Here is a 21486-nt window from a genome sequence, read left to right on the forward strand (position 1 = left end):
TAGACAACTCAATCAAGCTACGTATTTAGAACAAAAACAACAAATTGATGTTTCGAAAAATACTAATGTCAGTGCAATCCACTCATGTGATAACAATTCATCACAAGTTTCCAGTCACCGCAAGATTCCACAGAAGATTAATTTAGGATGGTCTAATCCCTTCTTAGTGCGACATTTTTGTTTATCACTTAGAGGATCATATCAACTTGTATCAACAAAGATGACAGTTGTGAAACGAGAAGACATTCGAAACAAAAAAAGAAATCAAACCTTTTCATCAGCAATCTTCGAGGAGAAATCTTTTTGAAGGGGAAGGCAATGTTATGAATAAAATATATTAAATATAAATAATGATGATAATTGTAATAATGATCAGTTAATTAGTAATTAGTGTTGAAGAGGCATGTCTAAATGGGACATGACTTTCCATGAAGAGGCACATGCCTAGTATTTAAGCAGGTCCCTCACTCTCATTTGTAACATCATTCTTATTCAAAACATTTAATATATATTCTGTATATATTCTTGTATTCTTATATATATTCTTAAGAACGAACTTTGTTCATTCCACAGAATTTATACTCAGAGGGTGGAGTGTAAGGAACTGCATGAATATGACAATGTGGATGAGTCAAAATAGGGAGGAGGGGTTGCATTTTCTTTTGCAATTCTCATGTCATAAAGTTTAAGGGAGGGCTTGACAAAGATATAAATAATTTTGTTGTATTGGTGGCTCTGAAGTTGTTGCTTACTCTTTTAGCTTTAAAACGGGTCACAAAATGTCATGTTCCTAATTTTTGTGCATGAAAAAATCACATAGGAGTTTTTGCAAAATTTTGGCAATATTAAAAAGGGGAAGTATTATTGTGTGAAAGAAGGGAGAAATTATTATTTTAATGGGATGGCGGCAAAATAATATTTTATTGGAGAAAAGAAAAATATTATTTTAAAGGAAAATTACTATTTTATTGGAGAATGGTGGCAAAATACTATTTTATAGAGGAGGTAAATTACCAATTAATTTGAAATGGCAGCAAAAGGTCTCCTAGTGGAAAATGGACCCCACCAATAAAATAAAAGGGAAAAATTGAGAGTCTAGAAGCTAGGAGGTTCAATGGAAAACTATAAATAGAGGATTGGACTCAATTGGAAGGGATTCTATTCTATCATTTCTATTTGACATTGTGAAGAAGCTCAAGCGAGTTTCAAGCGAAACTTATTAGCTAATTTCGGTGGACTTTGAGTGCCACCCTAGTTAGCTTTGGGGGAAGATTATTTCAGATCTTCCATTGGTGTATATTGCAGAGAATCTTCAGCATATGAATTAATTGTTTACAGGGCCTCCAGCATTGTGATTTTGTTTGGTTGCAGGACTAGATAATATCCAAGGCCGAACTCTCCAAGACAAGAATTGAATTGCTCATTCTCCAAGGTTCAAAGGGCTGAAATATTGCCTCTGCTAGGGCCGAATTGTTCACTTCAGATCTGTGTTCATAACAGAAATAAATTGTGCCTTTCCAGATTGCTTGATCATCAACTATTGAGGCTGATTTTTGCTTCCAAAGAGGGCTGATTTATGTATCTTTCCTCCATGAAAGTTCCTCATCTAATATTCCCAAATCTGAAGTTTGAATTGTATAATTCAAGAGGTTATGATCAACAGTAAGGGCTGAATTATTATCACATCTGCTAGAGGATAGACTGGTGAAGGAGGAGCCCATATTTGCAAATTCCGGATTTAAATATGCTCAGAAATTTTAAGGAAGCAAGGGTGAGTTTGTATTCCAAATTCTAGTGCCAGGACTGAATTTATAAAGGAGACCACCAGAGCAGAGGAGACCAATTTCACATTGTTTGAGCACCAAAAATCTAAAGAGGTCATGTGGTGTAATTGATGGGTCTTGTGGCATTAATTTCAGATCAAGAAGACCGAATGCCATTTTCCTTTTGAGCTGACTGATATATAACTACAATCAGTCTAGAATTGAATGATACACTTGGGCCAAATTGTAATCCTCTGGCAGCTTGTGCGTTTTTCCAAAAAGGAGGGCCACCTGGTGCATACTTACAGTCAGCTCCAAACTGAGTTTAGCTTGCTCTAGCAGCTTATCAAAGGAGGCTGAATGGTTCCCTACATACCCTAGCAAATCAGTGAAACCATCAGATCCGGTTTCCTTATCAGTTTGGCATTTGTTCCAGATGTGATACTTGGTACTCCAATTGGCACTGTAAACTTGAATTTATGCTCTTAATTAAAAATCAGATTTGCCTCAGAGTTTGTGGATATTCCTTGTTTACATGATGACAGTATAATGCTTGCACATCTGATTTATATATTTCTGGGTTTCTATATTGAAGAAATAATAGTTTGAAGGGGCTGTGGCATTCATATTTAAGTGTTAAATGTTATGCTAGCATCCATGTAACCTCTTCTCTTAGACCGGGCTGTCCTTGCAAATATATATTTGGTGCTACAGTTATTTGTTATGTGATTTAACACAGAAATACACCTACAACAATTTATTTACAAATCATTTGACAAAATATCTCACTCGAATACTTCACTTAACTCATAGAAATTAGTGGTGTTTGAGGACATTTTTCCAAACGGGACATTACACAAAAATTCTGATTTTGGTGACACTATGGTGGTGATAAATAGGGTGCTGGGTGTTAGCAATATGGAAGATTATCTGCCCTGGGCCATCTATGATGATATTCAAATTTTCAGATATGTTTTTAACGATTTCTCTTCTCAAAATGTTTAGAGGGAAAGAAATGGAGAGGGTAATGCTCTCTCCAAAGCAGTATTGCAGCTGATTTGGGTGTTTGTGTTAAAATTGGTAACTAGGGCCAAACTCCATGTGGGTCATCTTATTAATGGAAGTTGATATTTTTCTTGGATCCCTCTCATTGAGAGGTGTAGGATTGATCTAAAGATCATCCGATTCCGATAAGTATTCATGGAGATATGAATTTATTTGTGTTATGGGACAATTCGTCAAGGTCGGCCAGCAACCAAATATACCCCACTTGTGCTCAACGTTTTACTATAAAAGGAGGAGGTCTTCAAGTCATTTAGACACACACTCTTCTTGTGATCTCTTCCTCTCCACATGTCTTTGGGTTTTGGTGGGAGGAGAGATACTAAGAGTATACGCTGGCCTAAGTCTTATGATGCCCTAGCCGCAGTAAGGATGATGCCCTAGCCGCAGTAAGGAGGATGCCCTAGACGCAGTTAAACGAGGAACATCTAGACGCAGTCAAAAGAGAAAGCTCTACGCAGATCTAAGGAGCAACTAGAGAAGGCTTCTAGCCACACCATTTAAGGGTGCCCTAGGCCGCAGTCAATGAGGATTTTTATGCAGCAAGAAGAGGCACCTAACGCAGTCATGAACACAGCTAAAGGGAGATCCACAAAAGCCCTAACCGCAGTCCTCTATACACAGCTTATCACAAGGCATAACGTAAACCCCATACGCTGTTCTATACGCAGCAAGAAGAGGGACTTCGCTGTCCCTAACACAGTCATGGAAGGAGGTTAAACGCAGGCCTTATCTGCTGGCCTTATTCCTCTCATACGCTGGAAAGAACACAGCTCTAACGCTGCCCTAAATACGGTCATAGAATCACAGCAAGGATTGGACAAAAACGCAGGTCTATGACTGTCATCTAGACGTTGATTTAGGAGGGTCATATTATGCCCTAGCCGCAGAGAATAGGAGGACTTATGACTATATAATGGAGGCCTAAAAGACAGGCCCTAACGCTGTGTAAGAAGGCTCAATACAGGCTTGAATAAGGGCACCTATGTGCAGTCCTAAGAAAAGACACACATGCTGTTACAGTCTCGGTATATACTACAGACTTGGGTATAGAATCACGGTGACTAGGTGCAGTCATAGAAGGAGCTTAGACAGCATGGATTTGACAGTGGTGCAGCCTCAAGGATAAGCTGTTCAAGGGTCAAGATATTTGGGTGCTGTGTGTAAACCTATCTTGCTGCTGAGCTAGGCCGCAGGCCATAGCCAGCAGCATAGAACTTTAAGGGTTGCACTAATCAGTGGCAGTGCTGGAACCTCTCTTGGATCACTGCAGTCTTTGAGTTGTTGACTGTATCAAGGACTAACATGATGTAGGTGACATCAATGATGTTGAGAACAGCTCAGTGATATTTGGGTGCAGCACCGAGACGATGAAGTACAACATGATGGAGACAGCATGATGATGAATGATGCAGCATGGTGATGGGAGCAGCTCAGTGACTAGGTGCAGCACAGTGACGGGTGCAACATGAGTACGAGATGCAACACTATGATAGGTGAAGCAGTCACCTTGGAGAATCAGTTGAAGCAACATGTCTTCAACTGATCTCATGTAGATATAGAAAGTCAATGTGTTGACTTCTGTTGTAAATGTACTATCTCTCTCTCTGCTGAACTATTGAAAAACATAGAAGAAGAATTGATCAAGGGTTTCCCCACATTGGGGTTTGTCCCTAGCTAGCACCACATCTTGTGTCCTCTTGTCTTGGCTTGTCTTCTGCGATTTATGTTTATGTTCTATCTGCAGTTTACTTTAATGCTGATGTGATTGCTAATCTGGAAAAGATATTGAGCTAACTGTGAAAATTGAAATAAATTGCTCTAAGCATAGAACATACTATAATTTAACAGTTTGGCATGTCTAGGAGATTAATGAGGACAGATCCTCTAAATATTTCACACTCTAGTTTTTTATCTGTTGATGGGGTGGCACTGATGGCAGCTCTTCCATTTGTTGTTTCAGTACTATTGATTCTGGATATGGACATGTTCATATGTTGAGGAATATCAGACTACATTTGGCGTTTCTGCTTTGCAGGTATTTTGGTTATATGGACATTTATATGAGAAGATCCTTATATATGATAGGAGACTATTTTTGGATCCCTAGGAGGATGTTTTTTAATGTAATCTACTGGACTGTTATATGCCTTAAGCCATGAAACTTTTTGAATTTCAGATATGAGATTCCTTATGAGGAATCACGAAATGTGTAAAGCATCTGCAGAATGTAGATTTCTTCCTTATTGAAGGAAATTATGATTTTTTTCCAAGGACAGAGCATATATAATAACTTCTGAATAACAGAAGAAGATTTTATAGATAGAAATGCCATTTGATTGTTTTGTTATTGCACTGTATCCAGCTGACTCTCTTGACGTAACTCAGTAAATCCAACATTAGAAGACAGTATACTTCACCCACCGGCAGCAATAGTTGCCTCGTGGACCACTTCATCAATTTCATCTGTGGTTATTCCTGGCCTGACAGCTCTGGCAGCAGCATCAAGGACCTCTCTGGCAATCTGTTTTAACCCATCCACAAAAAGCAATCAACAAAACACAGTAGCAAATTGTGAAGTAAGAAAAATCTAAAGCCAAAATGCCAAGACACTTTTTGAATGCATAATTTGACTTTCAACATCAACCATTGTCTGACAGCTGAAAAAGTAATGTTCAAACAAAAGAGAAGAATACACTCTGTGCAAAATGAGAAAATTTTCTTAGCCAATAACATGTTACTATAACGGATATTAGAGCATGTCACCATATACCCTAAATGAACGATCTGTTTCAAAAGAATCAAAATGTTACAAAAGAACATCTGTTTTAGCATATCATTTAAAACTGATTACAGGAATAACAGATTTTCATAATACATAAGAACTGTAGTATAGATTAATAACTTATAAGTGATAGGCGAGTTCATACTCATAGCCAGTTAAATGTATATTACCGCATTACAGTAGCCATAGAACAGCCCCATTCAAAAGGTGAATACTGCATTAGCAGCAACCAGCATTAGATGTTAGACATCAAGAAACCTCGGATCATCATGCAGAGGTTGTTGCAGTATAATGAAACATTTGCAAAGTAAATCATATTATCAACTTGTGGACACTCAATGCATATCACAACTTTGGAGACAATTTTTATTTCATCACTGTAGTTATTTCCAGCTCTTCCAAATATTACAATATGTCTCAAGTAAACTCATATTTTCTACTGTTAAGTGAATAGAAACCAGAGACATCCAAAACAGTGGTTCAGGGTTTATATGAGTATCTGAACTAGACATCAACTTCTCTAATTAGTTCAAGTTTCAACATCCTCGAAAACACATAGGCCATTTATGATGAAGCTAAGAGATTTACAAGGCAGGTCTCAATCATCAAACGACTGATGTTAGTCAAGCCCAATAATCTGAAATTGGGGATCAAAATATTTGTGAAAAAAACGATTTTCCTTTAACAATTAAAATTATCAAAATATGTACATATCCATCTTTAGCCTAATAACCCAAGGGATTAGCTCAAATGGTTGTCCCCAGTACTCATGAACATCACAAATTTATCAATGGCCTGGGCCAGCTGGCCCACAAAACACAACTATAAACCAAACATATATTAAGCAGCAAAGGGATGATGCCTGCACTAGGTGGACAAGAGTTATATTTGTATTTCTTTCTAAGATACCAGAATATGGATGTCGATACAGCAATGTCAATTTCTTACAAAATTCTGGATAAGGTGTCTGGGACTCCGGATACTTGTTAAATTTGGCAACTAGGGCCAAACTTCACATTGGACAACTCATATGAGGCAGCTCATATTTTTCTTGGATTCCTCTCTCCGAGAGGTGTAGGATTGATCTAAAGATCATCCCATTATGACATGTACAAGTGAAATTATGAATTTATTTTGATTATAGACAAATTGTCAAGGTTGGCCAGCAAACTCATGTAGGCTCAGAAGCCCAATAGTCACGTCTATTCATCCTCAACGTTTGCCTATAAATACATGATGCCTCCTCATTTTGGACACTTCACTCACTCACATCTTCTCTCTCCTTCATTGACTGGGTACAAAAATCTGAAGCTTCTCTCCACACGTGCGAAGGGAAGGAAGGGTTTTTTGTTCCAAGCGTTGACCAGATTTGACCGAAAATTGCAGAGGCTGTTTTTGACTACGTTGACCAAGCGTTGACCTGTTTTGGTGCGGTTTTGGGTGGAGGATTTCTGTTTGAGCAGGCCGCAGTTCTGGGCACAAAATCCGAGGCAGCTTTGACTCCTGTTTGACCAGCATTGACTGTGCTAGGGCTGGCTGCAGCGTTGACCTTTGTTGACCAGGTTTGACTGGACTTTTTCGGACTGTTTTTGGGCTGATTAGACTTGCTGTTGGAGGCCAAAGTTGACTGGATTTGACCGAGCTGAATTGAGGAAGAATTCTGCCCTGTTGACCAGCATTGACTTTCTGGTTAGGGATTTCTGTTTCTGCTATTTGACTGATCAGATTTTCACTATAATTGGGCAAGTGAATATTATACATTGTACTCTCTCTTTCTGCTGAACTTTTGAAGAATTATAAGAAGAATTGATCAAGGGTTTCCTCACATTGGGGTTTGTCTCGGGCTGGTACCATATCTTGTGTCCTCTTGTCTTGGTTAGTCTTCTACTGTTATTGTTTATGTTCTATCTGCATTTTACTATCATGTCGATGTGATTGCTAAACTGAATTTCGATATTGGGCTAATAAATAAATTGAAGTAAAATTGTTTAAGCATAGAACATACCATTGTTATCCTAAAATTAACATGGTATCAAAGCTGAGGTGAAGACAAAGCCCAAACAAGAGTGAGAAGAGCAATCACCAAGAGGAGCAATCACTAATCAAAGACAAGATTCGATGACTTCCACATCCTACTTCAAGTCTGATGATAAGCTTCATGATAAGTCTGATTATCATGCATGGAAGATATCTCTTGATTTGACATTAGAAGAGCAAAATGTGATGGATTATGTGCAGGGAAAGATTTCAGAACCTCCTAATGCACCGGTTGTTGCTAAGACAAAATACAAGAAGGGTGAAGTCAAAGCTAAGAAGATCATCAAGGATTCTATTAACAAGCATTTGGTTGCATACATCTCCGATTTGAACACATCTAAGGAGATGTATGACAAGTTGGTTGGCATGTTCAAAGTTAGCAATGCAAACCAAGTCCTCTTTCTCAAAAACAAGTTGAAGGACATAAAGAAGGGAAGAGGTGAAGATATCCAATCCTACTTCATGAGGATTACCGAGATCAAAAATGATCTTCTTTCAATTGGAGAAGTTATTGCTAATAGGGAGCTCACTCTCATTGCCCTTGGAGGTCTCCCTCGTGAATGGCATGTGTTCAACACTACTATCCTCAACAATGACAAGATTCCAGGTTTTGATGAATTGTTGACTAGATGTACTCAAGAAAAACGAGCATGATGGAGAGAGGCATGCCTTCAAATAGGAATGAACCTACTGCATTCTTTGCTCATGCTAAAGAAGAACAATGCAGGTTCAGAGAAGCAACGTCAAGGAAGACCGGGATTCAAAGATGGAAGGAAGGGAAGATGCTTCATTTGTAACAGGTTTGGCTACTATGCTAGGGAGTGTCCTAATAGAAGGAATACACCTCGGGATGATGACAACAACAACCACAACAATTTTAGGGGCAACAACAATCAAAGGAATGGCAGATTCAACAACCAAGGAAAAAGGAATGCTCCCGCTTCTCATCAAGGAAATGGTCGCCCTACCAAGAGATCAAGAAACACCAGGTATAATGAATCTAATGTTGTTGATAACAAGAAAAAAGAATTCTATCTTATATCTACCCTTTCTATTGCATCTCCTCCGGACATTTTGGAAAATTCGTAGATTGATAATGGTGCCTCAAGGCACTTCATCGGGTATAAGGAAGCTCTTTCAAATCTGATTGAAACGAATACAAATTTAGAAATTATCCTTGGAGACAATGCCACCTATCCCATGAAGGGAGTTGGGAATGTTACTCTTCAATTGAAACACAGTAATACCATTCATCTACAAGAAGTACTATATGTACCCGATGTAAAGAAGAACCTGGTATCTATCTCGGCGATGGAGGACAAAGGATTCAAGGTGGCATTCATCGATGGAAAGGTACGTGTGTGGAATAAAAATTTCAAAGATGCATTTACACTTGGCTTCAAGGTTGATAGCCTATATCAAGTTGGAGGAAGTCCATTGGGAGCTATGTCCTACGACACATCACTTCAATCCGAATTATGGCACCGGAGGTTTGCTCATCTACATTATAAGGCCCGAATTTAAGGTAGAACATGAAGGTGTTTGTGGTGTGCCGAAGGAAATCATACAAGGGGACCATTCCCCTCAAGTGATAGCGAGAATATTGACATATTGCAATTAATTCATTCTGGTCTATCTGGTGCAATGCCCGTGAACTCATTGGGAGGATATTTATATTAAGCCATCTTTATGGATGATTTATCTCGCAAGACTTGGACGTATTTCTTGAAGAAGAAGGACGAAGTATTCTCATGGTTCCGTTCTTTCAAAGCTTTGGTCGAAAATCAAACCAGGAAAAAGATCAAAATCTTGAGGACCGATAATGGAGCCGAATACGAATCAAATGAGTTCAAAGATTATTGTACAGAAGTTGGCATTAAGAGGAGACTACTACCGCATATACTCCTACGCAAAATGGTGTTGCTGAAAGGAAGAACCGTTCTATCGTAGAAGCCACTAGTGCCATGCTTCATGATCAAAGCCTTTCGAAGTTCATATGGACCGAAGCTGCAAATAATGTCGTGTATGTTCAAAATAGATGCCCTCATTAAGCATTGGACTCCAAAACTCCCGAAGAAGTTTTCACCGATAAGAAACCTAATGTTTCTCATTTTAGAAATTTTGGTAGCCCCATGTATTTTCAAGTACCGAAAGAAAAGAGAAGTAAATTGGATGCTTCTGAGAAGAAAGGAACATTTGTGGGCTACAGTGAAACTTCTAAGACAAATAAAATCTATGTGCCTAGTCAAATAGAAGTGGAGATAAGTCATGATGTCACTTTCGATGAGGATGCTACCCTTGGGAAGATTAGTAACCTTCCTCTTCCAAGGAAGGACAAAGAAGCAGATTCTGGAAAGCAAGGAGAACCGCAGGATGAGCAGATGCCCGATGCTGAAGGACCAATGGATCCCATTGATCCACCCCCTCATGAGCCCTCCTCCTCGAAAAGGAGACCCTCATGGCTTAGGGAGACTCTCGAAGATGTCGAGAGACATGTTGCACCAAGGGGGACATTTCATGAAAGCAAGAAGCCGAATAGGTACCAAGGGTACTTAACTACAATGAGCACCATTGTGCAATCTGAGCCTTTCACATTCAAAGAAGTTGCCAAACACCAAGTTTGGAAGGATGGAATGAACAAAGAGTATGAATCGATTATGAAGAATGATGTTTGGGGTGTGGTCCCTAGACCCAAGGACAAATCCTTTGTCACCTCAAAATGGCTCTTCAAGATCAAGCATGGAGCTGATGGAAGTGCTGAAAATTTCAAGGCCAGATTCTTTGCTTGAGGCTTCACTCAAAAGGAAGGTGTAGATTATGATGAGATAGTTGCACCGATTTCCCGCTACACCACCATCCATTCGATTATAGCCCTTACTGCCTCGCAAGGATGGAATGTTCACCATATGGATGTCAAGGCTGCCTTCTTGCATGGTTCACTTAAGGAGGATGTCTATGTAGAACAACCTGAGGGGTTTGAAATTCAAGATCGTCAAACACATGTATGCAGGTTGAAGAAAGCCCTCTATGGTTTGAAGCAAGCACCCCGGGCTTGGTATGAGATGATCGATAGCTATCTAATGAAGCTAGGATTTACAAGAAGTGAAGCTGATTTGAGCCTTTACTTTAAGGTTGAGAATGATAGACCTCTCATCTTGGTACTCTGTGTGGACGATCTCTTTCTGACAGGTGCAGACCCTCTTATTCATCAATGTAAGAGGGAGTTGGCTTCAAAATTCAAGATGAAGGACTTAGGACTGAGGCATTACTTCTAGGGTTGGAGGTCTAGCAAAAGCCAGGTGAGATTTTCCTTTCTCATGCAAAATATATTGTGAAGATACTTGAAAGATTTGGGATGGTGCACTGCAAGTCCGTGACTACTCCGATGGAACTTAACTTCAAGAAGTTATGCGGAAGTGTTGTTGGGCCCGATTTAGGAAATCCTTCTATGTATCATCAACTCATGGGGGCCCTGATGTACTTGGTGAACTCTCGTCCAAACATATGCTTTGCAATGAATACATTGAATCAGTTTATGGTCAAGCCTCATCACATACATTGGATTGTTGCCAAGAATCTTCTGAGATATCTTCGGGGCACAATCATCTATGGACAAGATACACTGTCGAGAATGTGAGGCTCCATGGTTATTCTGATGTTGACTGGGCTAGCAGTGTGGTGGATCGTAAGAGCACATATGGATGTTGCTTCTCTCTAGGTTCTACTTCGATATCCTGGAAGAGCAGGAAGCAAAAATTGGTTGCTTTAAGCATCGTTGAGGCCGAATATATTGTTGCTAGTATGGCCTCCTGTGAAGTTGTTTGGTTGAGGAAAATCTTTGGTAGTTGTTTGGACATGCGCTGGATACCACCGTGATCTTCTGCGACAACCAAAGTGGGATTCATCTTTCTAAGAATCCCATGTTTCATGACCGCTCCAAGAATATTGATATCAGGTACCACTTTATGCGAGATATGGTACAACGGGGAGCAATAAGGCTCCAACACATTAGAACTGGTGATTAGGTCGCCAATATTCTTACGAAGCCCCTAGGGAAGGTCAAATTCTTAACCTTCCGTGAACGACTTGGAGTCATGGAGAGACCCTCTTATGAGGGTCCCATATCAGATGGATATTGAGCTCTGGGAGCTCCAGGGGGGTTGGGGTACTTCTTGGAGCGATGACCTAAGGACTGTTGCTGGACAAGACAGATCGAGGGATCACCTAAGGACTGTTGCTGGAGGAGACAGATCGAGGGATTACAAGTGTAGCACATCAAAAGAATAAAAGAGTTACACTGAAACTAGGTATTATTTCATTTATTAATTCCAAAACTAAGTCAATTTTTATAAATTGAACTCCATTTTCAGCAATCATACACCAATTTTCAGGCACCATTCCCAGCCTTTGTATGGAATAGTCATACAGAATCTGGCACAGAATCCATATGGAATTGTATGTCATTACTAGGAAAAATGCTGTAAAAAGTAATTTACAGCCCATATTAATCCTATTTCCCAATTTTCTTGACAGTATAGACAAATTGTTAACAGATTGAAGCTGTTTTTATCCTATATTGTTGCCAATATTTACAGATCCGAAAGTTTTGGCTACCAATTTGTTATTTTTCAGAAGATCTAAGGAGTAACTGTTTTGGTGCTATTTATTAATAGATTTGAATGATTTTGAACTGATAGTTAGCAGATTTACATAAACCTGTGTGTTTTTGGGCTGTTTGGGGGCAGATTTATTATAGATCTGCAATTTTTTCATCATATTACTCTATTCTTAAGTTATTTTAACCAAAACTATGACATCTTTATCCAACATCATGCTCGAATGGAGTCAGAGGTTCACAGGCAAGAACTGCAACACATGGAAGCTACATATGCTTTACAATTTTCAAGTACAGGAGCCTAGCAAATATTGTCCTCGGTAAAGTTACCCAGCCTTTAATTGCCGATAACGACCAGGATAAGTTTGATGAGAAAGACATAGAAGTTGTAATGTTGATTAAGTTATTTGTGACAGATGAGATGCTTCCAGAGGTAACATGTAAGACTTCCTCTGTAATCTGGAAAATTTTGAAAAGATTTGCATGAGACATCGGGCAACGGAAGAGACTTATTTCTGAAGGACATGTTATCTTTTATAATGATGTATGAACATGCATCCCGCCAAGAGCATTTGCTCAAGTTCAAAGATATCCGAGAACAATTAATGGCCATTGGTTGGATAATGGAGCAGGAAGACATTGCGGCAATCACATTCAAAAGTTTACTGCATCCTTATGAGCACTTTATAAAGACCTTGAACAATATTTCTACAAATGTTGACATGAAGTTTGATGATCTTTGCAATAAGCTCTTACAGCAGGACAGATGGAAGAAACAATTCAGCAATAGCAGTAAGACAAAGGGTTCCAAGTAGGCCTTTACTGCAAACTTAAAGGGCAAAAGCAAATGGACCAAGAAGAAAGGTTAGCTGACCAAAAAACCAATCAGAGAGCTCCTCAGCAACTAGCTAACGCCACAAACAATACAGAGGAGTCTGCCATCTATGCATTTATGTCCACAACACAAACATATTAACCCAAGTTATCTGCTTGATTCATAGATTCATCATTCAAGTGCATCACATCATTTCACCAACACGCAATACTTGTTAACAGATTACACACCTTATTCTTCCAAGGATTCAGAAATCTTCAGTTGTAGGGAGAAGTATAGAGTCATTGGCAAAGGAAATGTTCAAATTTTCTTTGGAGGAACAATGCTAATCTTCCTCACTGTAACTACGTGTCAAATATAGAGCTTAAAATTCTTTTTAGTCAGAATCCAGATTACGCAGCATTGCCCCCAACCATATGTCAATTTTGGCAATCACAAGTGCTACATAGTTGACAAGGAGATTAAGAAGATTGTTGCTCTTGGTGTTGAGCACGAATTGTTCAAACTAGTGTACTTGAAAGGTTAAAAATCATGCACTAGCATCCAAGAGTGCATTGGATATCAGTACACTATTGCATCAGGGGTACAGGCACATCATTTCGACCTAACTCTCTCAATTGAGAATGTGATAGATGGACTTCCGAACACTCAGCAACAGATCCAGGGAGTTTGCAAAGCTTGCCAAGCAGAAAAGCAGCACAATGCACCATTTGATGAAGGACAAGCATGGAGAGAATAAAAAGTCCTTCAACTAGTTCATGTGTAGATTTGTGGACCAATGAAAATGGCATCAATCACCACTACTAGGTATTTCCTCTTGTTTGTTGATGATTACAATAGAGAAATGTGGGTATAATTTTTGAAACTAATATCTAAAGTGCTTAATTGTTAAAATTGGCAACTAGGGCCAAATTCCACCTTAGGACAGCTCATATGATCGAGATGATTATTGCATTGGATTGCTCCTTTCGAGAGGTCCAATTTTGATATAAAGATCATCTCATTTGGACAAGCAGAAGTGGAATTTTGAATTTGTTCTCTCTCATGCACAAATTGTCAAGGTCGGCCTCAGTGAAATGTAGGCTCAAGAAGCCCAATAGATGTGTCTCCACACCCTCAACGAATTGTATAAATAGGAGTGACCTCTCTCCTCATTTGGACATCACTCATCACATCATACATCTCTCTCTCTCTTGATGGGTTCGTACAGCTTGAGGACAGCCTCTCTCTTCTTCACACGTGTGGCAGGAGGCCGCATTTTTCTGGGACAGAACAGGCCGAATTTCAGAGGAACAGACCAGCGTTGACCAGGGCTCATTTGACCTTCGTTGACTTCGGTTTTCAGGGCAGAATTTCAATCTTTTGAGGCTGCATTTATTGGCACATAAATCGAGGTGTTTGGGACAGTTTGACCAGTAATGACTTCTAGTTGACTTCAGATTTGACTGCAGAAAATTACAGCAGTGTTTCTCTCTCCTTTGACTAGGTTTGACCAAACTATTTTGGGCTGACTTTGACCCTCCTTGAAGGCCGAATTGGACTGCTGTTGACTGAGCTGCTTAGAGGACATTTAGGTGTTGATTTGACCAGCATTGACTTTCTGGTTAGGGCTGCAGTTGACTGTTGTTGACTACTGATTTTGACAGCTGTTTTGGGCAAGTAAATTTGATATTTGTACTCTATCTCTCTCTCTGCTGATCTACTGAATAATAATAATAAGATTTGATCAAAGGGTTTTCCCCACACTGGGGTTTTTCCCTAGCATCTGCCAAATCTTGTGTCCTCTTGTCTTGGCTTGTCTTCTATACATGTTTTTATGTTCTATCTGCATTTACTGTCAATGTGATTAAGTTAATGTGATTGCTACTAGAAAGAATTGTCATTAGACTGCTAAAGGATCATTGAAGTAAATTGTGCTAAAGCATAGAACATATCATTGTTATCTAAAATTAACATGGGATCAAAGCTTAGGTGAATACAAAACCCAAGCAAGAGTGAAGAAAAGCAATCACTGAGAGAAGTTGTTGGACTAAAACTTGGAACTAATCCCAATGACAACTACATCTTACTTCAAATCCAAGGGCAAGCTTAAGGACAAATCCGACTATCATGCATGGAAGATGTCTCTAGATTTGACTTTGGAAGAAAATGATGCCATGGACTATGTCAAAGGAAGAGTAGTGGAGCCTCCTTCAAATGCATCCGCAACTGCACAAACAAAGTACAAGAAAGGTGAGGTTAAAGCTAAGAAAATTATTGTTGATTCTATTCACAAGCCTTTGGTTTCCTATATTTCTGATTTGGAAACATCTAAGGAGATGTATGACAAGCTGGTTGGAATGTTCAAAGTAAATAATGCAAATTAAGTTCTCTTTCTTAAGAGCAAGTTGAAAAACATCAAGATGGATAGAGGAGAATCCATTCAATCCTACTTCATGAGGATTACCGAGATCAAGAATGATCTCCTATCTATTGGGGAATTCATTGGTGACAGGGAGCTCACTCTTATTGCACTTGGAAGCCTTACAAGAGAATGGGATGTGTTCAACACTACCATCCTCAACAATGACAGGATTCTAGGATTTGATGAATTATTCGCTAGATGCACTCAGGAAGAAATAAGGATGATGGAAAGAGACAAGCCCTCAAATGGAAACAATCCTATCGCCTTCTTCACTCATGCTAAGAGGAAGAACAATGCTGGTCCAAGAAGACAAGGTCAAGGGTTCAAGCTGGGATTCAAAGAAGGAAGAAAAGGAAGATGCTTCAATTGCAATAGGTTTGGCCACTTCGCTAGAGAATGTCCTCACAGGAAGGATACTCCAAGAGATGATGACAACAATAACAACAACTTCAAAGGGAACGACAATCAAAGGAACAACAGGTTCAAAAACAAAGGAAAGAGGAATGCTCCCACTGCTCGAAATGGAAATGGTTGTCCTCCCAAGAAGTCGAGAAACTCCAAGTATGAAGAAGTTAATGTTGTAAAGAAAAAAGAATTTTATCTTATTTCTGCCCTCACCACCGCCTCTCCTCCAGATACAATGGATCATTAGTTGATTGATAGTAGTGCCTTAAGGCACTTCACTGGGTACAAAGAGGCTCTCTCAAACTTGATTGAAAAGAAGATGAATATGGAGATTATACTTGGGGATAATGCCACTTATCCTGTGAAAGGAATTGGGATCGTTACTCTTCACTTAAATCAAGGTCGGACTCTTCATTACAAGAAGTTTTGTATGTACCTAATCTGAAAAAGAACATGGTCTCTATTTCTGCGATGGAAGACAAAGGTTTCAAGGTGACATTCATTGATGGGAAGGTTTGTGTTTGGCAAAGGAACCCAAGAGATGCATTCACTCTTGGATTCGGGATTGAAGGTCTCTATCAGGTTGGAGGAAGTCGAAGTCTGTTAGGAGCAATGACTTGTGATACTTCTCTTCAATCTGAATTATGGCACCGAAGATTTGCTCACCTTCATTACAAAGCCTTACCTGATGTAAGGAAGATGGTCACAGGTATGCCTGAATTCAACTTAGATCATGAAGGTGTGTGTCAGGGTTGTGCAGCTAGAAAACATACAAGGGGACCATTCCCCTCAAGTCAAAGTCAAACTATCGATATTCTTCAATTGGTCCATTCTAATCTATCAGGTATGTTGCCCGTAACATCTTTGGGTGGATATTTGTACTATGCAATTTTTGTGGATGACTTCTCTTGCAAAACATGGATCTATTTCTTAAAGAAGAAGGACAAGGTGTTCAAATGGTTTCGCTCTTTCAAAGCCTTGGTCGAGAATCAAACAGGGAAGAAGATCAAAATATTAAGGACCGAATATGAGTCAAATGAATTCATTGACTATTGTAGAGAAGTTGGGATTAAGAGGGAGACCACTACTATATATACCCCTGAGCAAAATGGAGTTGTCGAAAGGAAGAATCAATCTATCATAGAAGCCACTCGTGCCATGTTTCTTGATCAAGGTCTATCGAAGTTCTTATGGGGAGAACCTGCCAACACCGTTGTGTACGTTCAAAATAGATGCCCAAATCAAGCATTGGACTTCAAGACACCCAAAGATGTTTTTACCGGTAAGAAACCTGATGTTTCTCATTTTAGAATTTTTGGTTGTCCCGTATATTTGCATGTGCCGAAATATAAAAGAAACAAGCTAGATGCATCTGGGAAGAAAGGAACCTTTGTGGGCTACAATGAAACTTCGAAGGCATATAGAATCTATGTGCCTGGACAAAGGGAAGAAGAAAAAAATTGTGATGTCACTTTCGATGAAGATTTTGCCCTTAGAAAAGTCTGAGATCTTCCTATCCCTAGGAAGGACAATGATGATGATAATGATGCAGGAAAGCAGGATGAACCTCCGTCTAATGACCTGATACCCGATGTGGAAGGTCCATTATATCCCATTAATCCACCTCCTAGTGAGCCCTCTACTTCAAGAAAAAGACCTTTGTGGCTCAAAGGTACTCTTGAAGATGCTGAGAAACACATTGCACCGAGGGGCACATTCCGGAAAGCAAGAAGCCGAAAAGGTATCAAGGGTACTTCGCTGCCATGAGTACCCTTGTACAATCTAAGCCATGTACATTTGAAGAAGCCGTGAAACACCAAGTTTGGAAGGACGCAATGAACGAGGAGTATGAGTCAATCATGAAGAATGATGTATGGGATGTGGTTCCTAGACCCAACGAAAAGTCAGTGGTCACTTCAAAATGGCTCTACAAAATCAAACATAGAGTTGATGGAAGCGCTGAAAAGTTCAAGGTCAGATTCGTTGCTCGAGGCTTCTCTCAAAAGGAAGGAGTAGACTATGATGAGATATTCGCATTGGTTGCCCGATATACCACCATCTGTTCGATCATAGCCCTTGCTACCTCGCAAGGATGAAGCCTTCACCAAATGGATGTCAAAACTGCCTTTCTTGCATGGCTCACTTAGAGAGGAAGTCTTTGTAGAACAACCCGAGGGGTTCGAAGTTCAAAATCGTAAGACACATGTATGCAGGTTGAAGAAAGCCCTCTATCGGTTGAAGCAATGAGAGGATTGATAGCTATCTTATGACGTTGGAATTTAAAAGGAGTAATGCTGACCTGAACCTATACTTCAAGGTGGAAAAGGACAAGCCTCTCATTCTGGTCCTGTATGTGGATGATCTCTTTCTGACAGGTGATGACCCTCTCATTCATCAATGCAAGACGGAGTTGGCTTCCGAGTTCAAGATGGACCTAGGACTGATGCACTACTTCCTAGGACTGGAGGTTTGGAAAAAGCCAAGTGAGATTTTCCTTTCTCAAGGGAAATACATTGTGAAGCTCCTTGAAAGATGTGGGATGGTGGATTGTAAATCTGTATCTACTCCGATGAAACTCAACTTTAAGAAGCTATGTGGAAGTGCTACTGGGCCCGAATTAGTGAACCCTTCTGAGTATCATCAACTTGTGGGGGTCGTGATGTTCTTGGTAAACTCTCGTCCTGACATATGCTTTGTTGTGAACACGTTGAATCAATTTATGGTCGAGCCTCGTCACATTCATTGTGTTGCTGCTAAGAATATCTTGAGGTATATCTCTCTGTTTTAAAAAACGGCCGTTTCGATACCGAAACGGCCGAGTTGATCCGAGCCGATACCCTCAGCCATGACTCGGCCTTTGAAACGGTACGTTTGGCCGAGTCAGCCATGACTCGGCCGAGTCATTCAATGACTCGGCCGAGTCATGGCTGACTCGGCCAACTCGGCCGTTTCTGTTATGACTCGGCCGAGTCACAAAAAGCCGGCCCAGAACACGTTAAACAGCAATTTAATATTTTTTTAATGGATTTTTAAGGTGATTTCTGATTGGTTTGGACTCCAAGGTGTTATATGAATTTGCTAAATGTCATTTGGGGTCCATTCCCCCTCCCAAACCCTATTTAACACACTCAAATGCTCTCTACTATTGATATGCTATTCAAATTTCATGGTAATGTTAAATTCTTAAAGTAAAAGTGACATTCTCCTTAATCTTCATTTTCATCCTTTTACTTAAATTTTTAACATTACCATGAAATGACTCAGGATGTTTGAGAGTGGTTTCGGCCTCATTGGATTTCATATGGAGAAAGTAGAATTTTAGATTTCATTCAAAATCCAGCAGACTTATCAGTTTTTCAGGATTTCAGGATTGGAGGATTGCAATGTTTCCATTGAATTTTGTCATGTATTAGGGTATGGAACTCTTATTTAATCAAGAGCACCAATCCCTCTATGTACCTTGATGTTAGTGACATTGGTTGTCGAACTCCTCTGGGATTCGCTCCCAAACCAGGAGCTTTTGAAAATGTCGCTCCCGCTCCCATTTTCGCTCCTGCTCCCAAGTAACACAAAGAAGAGAAACCGTTTGGATAAAAAACGGTTAAATGATCTAGTTTATGTCCAATACAACCTCCGGATCAGATGAAACCATTTGTTGAACAAAAGCCCTGATTCAGATCCCATTGTGTTGGAAGACATTGATCCAACATGAGATTGGGTAGTGGAGAGCCGTCCAACAGAGTTTGATCTTGATGAGGATCTTGATTTAGATTTAGATATCGAGACATCAATTGAACTTGAACATGCTATTCAGTTGAATGCAGATCCCAATCCACCATCCTCAGTCTCACAGCCAGCAAGGGCTCCAGTTGTAGGTGTGTTTGGAAACATGAATGAAAATCTCTAAAATTATGTTTAAAATCTTTAAAATTATGTTTTCTTATAAAAAAAAATAAATATTTAATGTATTTTTTACAACGACCGAGTCACTGAAATCGAGCCGGCCGAGTCATTACCGTTTCGGAGTCCGAGTCGGAGTCGATCCTCGGCCGAGTCAGAGTCGGAGTCGGAGTCTTAAAACATTGGTATATCTGGGGCACAATCCACTATGGTCTGAGATACATTGTCGGGAACTTGAGGCTACATGGATATTCAGATGCTAACTAGGCTAGCAGTGTGGTGGATCGTAAGAGCATGTCTGGGTGTTGCTTCTCTTTGGGGTCTGCTTCTATATCTTGGATGAGCAGGAAGCAGAAATCAGTTGCTTTAAGCATCACCGAGGCCGAATACATTGCTGCGAGTATGGCCTATTATGAAGCTGTTTGGTTGAGGAAACTCTTCAGTGAGTTATTTGAGCACATGCTAGATACCACTGTGATCTTCTACGACAACCAGAGTGGGATTCTCCTATTAGTGAATCCTGTGTTCCACGACCACTCCAAGCACATTGATATCAGGTACCACTTTATTCGGGATATGGTACAATGGGGAGCAATAAGGTAACAAGTCCCAACACATCAGGACGGATGAGCAGGCCACAAACATTCTCACGAAGCCTTTGGGGAAGGTCAAATTCTTAACCTTCCGAGAGAGACTTAGAGTCATGGAACGACCCCAGGGTCCCGTATGAGTTGGACACTGAGCTCTAGGAGCTCCTAGGGCTTGGGGTACTTCTTGGAGCTATGAGCGACCATAGGGTGAATGGTTCACCTTCCCCTAGTGGTGCGCTAGATACAGGGTGAGTGATTCACCTTCCCCTGTGATACCCCATGATGGTTGACATGTGTGTAGGGTGCGCAGTTCACCTTCCCCTACGATTGCGAACACATGTATGTAGGGTGAGTTGTTCACCTTCCCCTACAATTCTCATATGCATATGATGAGTGGTTCACCTTCTCCTATGGCATATGAGCAGGATGAGTGGTTCACCTTCTCTTGTTGATGCCCAAGCACACATCCTACACATGAAGTCCGGAACTCATGGAAAGTACCTCTCATCTGGCTAATGAGTTGGGAAAAGTGGTTAGGGACCATAGCACTACCGATGGACGCATCGTGTACTGCCGCAATCCCTATGACTAGGATGCATGGTGTTCAACAACTTGATTCGAGATCAAGGTCTGACTTTTGTCAATGGAGAGTGGTATGATCTTGTGACTCGCTCTCGATCACTTCTTCATTATTACTTCATGGTTCAGCAGAGCAAAGTAGTGATGACAGGATGGCATGATGATGACAGGATGGATTCGCAGGTGGAATTCTCTCTAGTTAAGAGGGAGTGTTAAAATTCCAACTAGGGCCAAATTCCACCTTAGGACAGCTCATATGATGGAGATGATTATTGCATTGGATTCCTCTTTTCGAGAAGTCCAATTTTGATATAAAGATCATCTCATTTGAACAAGCAAAAGTGGAATTTTGAATTTATTCTCTCATGCACAAATTGTCAAGGTCGGCCTCAATCAAATGTAGGCTCAAGAAGCCCAATAGATGTGTTTCCACACCCTCAATAAATTGTATAAATAGGAGTGACCTCTCGTCCCATTTGGACATCACTCATCACACCATACATCTCTCTCT

General features: G+C 40.1%; 1 protein-coding gene across 4 annotated transcripts in view; it reads right to left on the reverse strand.

Annotated features, from left to right (window-relative positions):
* The window catches only part of LOC149223534 (methionine aminopeptidase 1A-like), a 205231-nt gene that overhangs the window by 107901 nt on the left and 75844 nt on the right, over positions 1 to 21486 (reverse strand). For all 4 annotated transcript variants that reach the window (XM_089385861.1, XM_089385859.1, XM_089385860.1 and 1 more), the window contains one exon: positions 5250 to 5349. In XM_089385861.1, coding sequence (XP_089241987.1) covers positions 5250 to 5349 — 100 coding nt within the window. The remainder of the gene's footprint in view (positions 1 to 5249; positions 5350 to 21486) is intronic.

Source organism: Pinus tabuliformis, chromosome Q (assembly GCF_031772625.1).
Source record: "Pinus tabuliformis cultivar Carrire ecotype Pingquan chromosome Q, CPIR1, whole genome shotgun sequence".
Lineage (NCBI taxonomy): Eukaryota > Viridiplantae > Streptophyta > Pinopsida > Pinales > Pinaceae > Pinus > Pinus tabuliformis.